This window comes from Dendroctonus ponderosae, unplaced genomic scaffold, assembly GCF_020466585.1.
Source record: "Dendroctonus ponderosae isolate FM_Combo_2020 unplaced genomic scaffold, Dpon_F_20191213v2 Dpon_F_20191213_5, whole genome shotgun sequence".
In the NCBI taxonomy this organism is placed as follows: domain Eukaryota; kingdom Metazoa; phylum Arthropoda; class Insecta; order Coleoptera; family Curculionidae; genus Dendroctonus; species Dendroctonus ponderosae.
The window spans coordinates 1,803,583-1,810,847 of NW_026018715.1; the positions used below are offsets into that span (position 1 = coordinate 1,803,583).

At 39.9% G+C, this 7,265-nt stretch overlaps 1 protein-coding gene across 3 annotated transcripts in view; it reads right to left on the reverse strand.

Annotated features, from left to right (window-relative positions):
- LOC109544368 (glucose 1,6-bisphosphate synthase) overlaps positions 1-7,265 on the reverse strand; it is a 22,268-nt gene that overhangs the window by 12,437 nt on the left and 2,566 nt on the right. For all 3 annotated transcript variants that reach the window (XM_019914501.2, XM_019914500.2, XM_048666910.1), the window contains exons 2-4: positions 4,372-4,550; positions 4,140-4,308; positions 3,874-4,042 (exon numbers count right to left, since the gene is read on the reverse strand). In XM_019914501.2, the coding sequence (XP_019770060.2) occupies positions 3,874-4,042; positions 4,140-4,308; positions 4,372-4,531 (498 nt within the window). In that variant the 5' untranslated portion in view covers positions 4,532-4,550. The remainder of the gene's footprint in view (positions 1-3,873; positions 4,043-4,139; positions 4,309-4,371; positions 4,551-7,265) is intronic.

Consider the following 7,265-nt stretch of genomic DNA (forward strand, 5'->3'; position numbering starts at 1 on the left):
AATATCACGGTAAAAGAATTGAGTAGGTATTTCGGCAGCATTCCATAGCTGAGTGTTCCAGCTTTGCTGCGAAAGCTAGTGGCGCTCAAACGAGCTCACCCTCCGGGTTTTGCACACGACCGCACGAAATATCCGCTCAAAGGAAACCTTTTTGTCTTTCTCTCACTATTAAATTGTCATTATAAATAATTTAAATAAATAGTATTATAAATCATTGTCATTTACAACATTGCCTTAATTAAATAGTTTTCTTAAAGGTTGATTTTTTATTTTTCTCTGTCTGAAATTTGTCGTGTTGCAATCTCCTCGCATCGTTCCCTGAACCATCTGTCCTTTGCTTGTCTGATTTGCTTTTTTATAGTTCTATCCATTTGTCTGTACTTCATCCTGTATTTTTCCTTCACTTCTCTTCTCTCCTCCATCATGTCTAATATTTCCCCTGTCGTTCATTGCTTTCCTTTCTGACACTTCCTTCCAGTTCCAAGACTCTGGCACTGGAAGGTATATTTAAGAAAACGCTTATTTTCACCTAAGCTTCGCGGACGCTATTGTTCTCATCTCGGAATATCCAGAAAAATTAAAGGAAGTGATGCAGCAAAGCAACATATAACATCAAGAAAAATATAGGGCTTAAAATAGAACAATGAAACCAAGATCGTGTCACCAAGTCACATTCAATTATTGTTATCTAACAAAAACATTAAACGCTGCAATATAAAAATTGCAGGAATTGCGGAGACACACTGGCAATGGTCATTTTAGCGCTGTGGATTTCCAGGTGTACTTTTCCGGTCTGAAAGACCGAAGTTGCGGATGATATCTGACCGAGTAAACAACGCAGTCACCGGATACAAGGCTATAAGCGAACGCATAATTTGCGTCCGAATTAATGGAGCCTCCTGCCATGTTAACATAATTCAAGCATATGCACCTACGGCTGGGGCGGGTGATGAGGAAGTAGAAAATGTCTATGCTTCCCTCAAAACCTTGATTAATGAAATACCAAACCGCGAGATCGTAATAATTCTGGGCGATCTAAATGCCAAAGTTGGACGTACGCACGAGGACAATTAGTCATGTTGTCGGAAAACACGGCATAGGAACTAGAAATAGGGAGGGGTGATAGACTGATGTAATTTTACATATACAATAACTACTGCATCACGAATGCAATATACAAACAACATAAACGCCGTCTTTTCACCTGGACCACACCAGATAAGAAGACCAAGAACCAGATAGGCTACATATTAATAAGAAGACGCTGGCGAACATCCGTTCAATCGGTAAAGACTTTTAATATGCAAATTTCGAATAAAACTCCAAACATGCGAGAGATTAATCCCAAAATCTAGGCTACCACTGATATGGTGAAGCTTCCTTCAGGACTGTATTGCATCGTAATCTCGAGATCAATATACTACCAAAACAATACGCAGATCCAAACCAGATGTAGATGGACACGATAATATCAACGCAAGAGGCCACACAACTGAAAATCAAACATTCCAAGAAACAACATTGGATCTCTGATAGCACGATTGACATAACTGAAACTAGGAGAAAACTCAAAACCAACGGCCTTACCAACAAGGAACAGCGAGATGAGTATGAGATGCTTTGGAAGCTCATTCAGGCAAACTTAAGAAAGGACAAGAATGATCACCTCAACAATATCTGCAAATAAATTCATCAACATGCGAAATTCATCAACATTCACCACACAGCCGAAAGATGCGTTCGCGAAACTCAAATACATAACCCGCAAATTCAGGCCCAGCACCTGCGCGATCTGCAATGCCAACAGCAACCTAGAAACAAACATAGATGAGATCACAGAAGTCTGGAGAAAATACTGTGAAGACCTCTAAAGGAATGAACATATTGGGGGACCCCCAGTTATTACTAATTTGGACGAAGAACCGAGCATACTATGACAGGAGGTACACGCCGTCGGTCATCAGGAGACTTGCAATGGATAAGTCCCCTGGAATTGATATGGTTACTGCGGAAATTCTTATAACACTGAGCAATGAAAGAATTGAAGCAATACACATGGTCTGCCAAACGATATGGAGAAAAGGAGTGTGGCCTAACGAATGGACAACTTCAATTATTATCCCCCTGCACAAAAAAAGTTGGCCACATCCAATTGCGATAACTACCATCGTATCGCTCTTATACCCATGCAAAGTCATGCTCCACATTATACATTCTAGACTACAGGCATCCTTCCTGCCAGGCATTTCACTGCTTGGCAAATTGCTCCTGAGTAGGCTGGGTTTGTTAAAGGACGTGGCACAAGAGAACTGATACTGAACTTGCGCCAACTGATAGAAAAGGCTAGGAAATATTACACGCCCATGTGTATCTGCGTGGTCGACTATGTGAAGGTTTTGATTGGGTTTTGATTGGTGGCACAAATTGTGGCCAATACTCATAGAAATGAGAGTGCCATATCATATCGTCGTCCTGATTAGGGGTTTGTATGAAGAGAGCACCGCTGTGTCGATAAAGACCCAGAGTCGATAAACATCAATTCTCCGAATGTAAAATAAGGAAAGGTGTAAGGCAGGGTTGCATACAGTTGCCAGTATTGTTTAACATATACAGCGAGACTATCATGCGCTACGTATTAGATGGCTGGGACGGAGGAGTAACAATAGGCGGAAAAAAAACCTCCAATCTCCGATTCGCGAATGACACACTGCTAATGGCGCGCAGCGAAGATGAACTCATAGCCCTGTCGGAGAGGTTATAACGCGTCAGTCTGGAGTCTGGTCCTCAAATTCCAGAAGATGAAAGTCTGGTCTGGTCCAGAAGACGAAAGCGATGATTGTTGACAGCGCAAGTGATGACTAGCCGAATATCCTTGAGGTCGGTAATTATGATGTCGAGTAGTCTATATACCTAGGAAGAATCGAATGGGAAGAATGGGCAACTGGAAAGAATCGCCATGGCCCAACTTACTCCAGTACGGAAGGATACCAACATAACGCGTAACACGAAAATCAACCTGGTCCATGCGCTGGTGTTTTCTGTATTTGGCTATGCGGCGGAGACGTGGACACTGCGTGCAACTGACCGTCATCGAGTGGATGCGTTCGAAATGTGGTATTGAAGGAGAATGCTTAGAATACCATAGCCTGTACGACGTACCAATATATCTATTCTTAACGACATCAAACCCAAACAACGACTCTCAAGTCTGATTAACTTTCTCATATTGAAGTTTTTCGAACATATAACGAGAAGCGACAGTATGGAAAAAGTAATAGTGCATATTAAGCCAAACGGCGGGCGAAGGGAAAGGCGGTCTTCCTGCCGCTGAAGATATTCCATAGGGCAGCTTTTCCATACTGACATTGAAACCGCTGTACGTGGAACAGCTAATCGACATCAACACACTTGAAGAAACCTAATGGGGACCGGAAATGACATTCATGACTTGTCACTACACGTCTGCCAAGACGTTAGATTAAAAAGAAGAGAACGAAAACATTGAAGCTGGGAAAGGAGAATCAAAGGTCGTAAATAATGCGAAGAGTGAAATTAACCTGTGCTGCTTTTGTAAAACTAAAATGCGCCCTAAGAAAACAGACATTCCAAATAAGTGTGTAAATCAGTAAAATGCAAAGTTTGTGACATATGCATTTTACCGGTGGAGTGACCAACAGACCAACCCTAGAGAAACAAGGAGAAGTAGAGGAAGGTCGCAAAAGCGATGGATGGATAATATCAGACCCGTAGAAACGGGGCACAACTAGCTCAAACTCGACAGGAATGGAAAAGATTCGGAAGCGCCTATGTCCAGGAGTGGACCGGATAAGAAGAAGATTTTGTCTGTATATACTAGAAAAATAATATTCCTACCTTGTAGCCATTATCATCCTTCGGATTATGAGATGCTGTCACCATAACACCACTGGCACACCCGTACTTTTTAACTGCAAATGGAATGAATGGTGTTGGAATAACATCACTAAACAGTCGCACTTTATACCCGGCGCTTACAAATATAGTAGCAGTTAATTCCGCCCATCTGAAAATGAATTACCACCAAAATCAATTTAAAGAAAATGAATAGAAAATATGGTAAAAATTATATTGAGTATATCCTACTAGATTAATCTACTGACCTCTTACTGTTATGTCTTCCATCATAGCCAACAACAATACCGTTTCCCTTGAGAACGTCACTCTTATATTGCTCCAAGTATTTGATGAATCCTTGCCCAGTTTGAATTATAACTAAATCATTCATGCAAGAATAACCTGCACTCATTTTACCTCTAAGTCCGGCAGTACCTATAATAATATACTCGTAATAATAAGTACCTACTTAGTAAGCGTTTCAACTCAAATTCGTACCAAAGGATAATCTACTGAGTAACTTCTGGGTTAATGCTTTTGTATTATTTTCGTCAACCAATTTTGAAATTGCCGCCCTGGTATCTGGATTGCGATCCCATTCTAACCATTCCTGCACTCTTGCTTGAAGTGGTTCTTCTGATTTACAATTTACTGCCATTTGAAAGCTATGTGGCTACCTAAAATGTAAAGTCATAAATTAATTTTAATATAAACTATTCGTTCTTCCCACTGTTGCTTGTTATAGTTTGTGTAGACAAAGGAAACAACTAATTTTTGGAATAGAAGAAGTGATTACCAAATAAGTCTATTGGAAAATTTTTATAAGGTCCGTCTCACAAATATACAGTCATGGAAACAGATCTTGGTCTAGTAAGTATTTACTTATGGAATAGGTAACATTTTCTACTTATACCGTACACGTTCAATGGTAACCTACATTTTGCTTCTTATATATTTCGACGAAAATTATAAGTTTAATTCATTTTCCTGGAACGGTGCGAGCATTACCTACTTTGGCAAAAAATAACTGGTATTCGATTCAACCCATACTTGTTTCTTTCTTTTTCTGTTCTTGTACGATATTCCGCACAAGAGTATCCACAATATTCCAAATATCCTGGCTAATAAGCATGCACTCCACGCAATTATGGCTAGTTAATGTCACTCCCACTGCCTTTTATGCTGCGTCTATAAGAGTTTCCACTTTTCGCAGTGAAGTGGTTTGTGTCTTCAACCACCTGGCATCTTCGCCTCACCTCGCCATCGTTGAGGTGGAAGCAATTCCGTTAGCTATTGCTTGCCGTACTTGCGTCCTAGATACTTTGAAAGATCTGGTGTCAATAGCCGTGTCCATATTCCATTTTCAGTTTCCTTTGCCAATTTTCGCTGCCATTCGGTAACGATCTCCCAGTCGGTGCTACTCTCATTCCTTTGGCAATTTGATACTGGAGGCATCAATTTTTAATTTGGATGTCAATGGGTGGAATTCCGGCCAGTACCAATGCAGCTCCGTAGATACAGTTCGAAACCTGCAGCATATCCTAAACGCTACCCTACGTAGTACCCCTGCGACGAGTCTAGTATTTCTCGCAATTGATGGCTTGGCTCCATCAACGGCAGATGGCGGCCTCCTGCGCTCCTTATAGGCGTTGAATACAGGAAAATCGAATGTTCCACGTTTGCTAAAGTCTTCCTGTTGGCTGATTTTGGTCTGCCCAGGTTCGGCATAGGCATGGGTAACACAGTGGATGTTCAGGTGTTCACACAGCGACACCGATACAGCTTGCCGTATTGTTACAACGACACAGCTCTCCTCACTTTTTATATGTTGGGAAACAACAACAGAAGACGCTGTGCCATGATCTCTAGTGGTTCGTAAGTTCGCTAGTAGGTTCGCCAACGGTGTTTTTAAGCCGTGCAGCACATTGAATTATTTTTCTTTGGTTTTACTGAAGAGAGACTATGACAGACGCCGGCTGCGTATTTTTAATGAATGGAATGAATGAAGTCGCAACATATTTTTTCTTGTAAAGCCTATTTGTCTCACAAGTATCTGTGATTTTGTTACATGTAATTTGGTTTCGAAGCTGCTGGGTCAGCTGTAAATTATGACCGAATGACTTTTGTTCCTTTATGTATGCAAGGGTTGCAAAATCATTTATATTAGTTTCTTGGCCTTCTTCGCCGATTATTTTTCATGCAATCTGGTAGTAATAAAAAGGCAGGTATTTGCCTTTTTGCTTTGTTGAACTATCGAAATTTCAGATGTTGTACTTTAAGTTCTACTTAGTCCAAAACTTAAAATTCAACCATCAGATATTATTTTATCCATTCGAATACGAGTGAGTTTTGCTCAAGAATAAAGTACCACTATTTTTCACACTATCGAACATTGTTATTAAGAAAAGTTGATCAGAACTGCAAACTACCTTCCAATATGAAATTACGTCCAATTATATGAAAAAAATTGATATTTTCTGACATACCTCGGATACAACTGAAAATTTTTTAAATCTGACAATTGTATTTTAGATTTTAAAACATGCAGAACTTTTTATGAAGAGTAACTTTTTTTCGTAAAATTAATAATAAAAAGGTCCCCACATCAAACCAACCAACCAACCGACTTAAACAAACAAAATTAACAAAACTTGATGTTCATCATAGGTAGGTACAATCAGATATCTGAACGAACTTTCCAACTCTAATCAACTTGTCTTAATAATAATTTTCGATATTGTCAAAATTAAAAGTGCTTTATTCTTGAGCAAAATTCATCTTTTCTTATTTTTGCACCCAGCGGAAGTTATAATTAAGAATAAGTTTCCTCAAAATTAGTCATAAAAAGTTTCCCATATGGTGCAAACTCAAGTAGACGACACTGTATATTACATGTAATAATGACGGTTTGAAAATGAGGTAAAATGTGGGACTTTCTTCATTCATGCGTCTTTATAATGTAAATAATCCCTGCCGAGAGGATTGGAAACCATATAGTAACTGCGCGTGGCCTTCACAAACTGCAATCAGTGTTAACGTTAAATGTTAAGTGTGGTTGAAAGTGCCGTGTCGTAAAAGGCCAAGTGTCGCGGCACACGGACACAGAGACCAGCATCAACACACAAGTGTCTTAAGACACAGTATTACCCAGCCTTATTTCGGCACAATTCTGCTTAGTTAGTGCAATTACAGACTTTTCAGCTTTGATGCCTAATGCCACCACATGTTCCTTCATTTCACAGTTGTGATCGAATACTACTCCAAGAAATTTCAACCGCGCTTTTGTATCTATTGATTCATTTTCCAGTTGCAAAGTGGCTCTTCTAAATTTCCTGTCGCCATAGAGTATTACGGATCCTGTCTTCTCTGTTGTCAGTTTCAAGCCCTGTGGA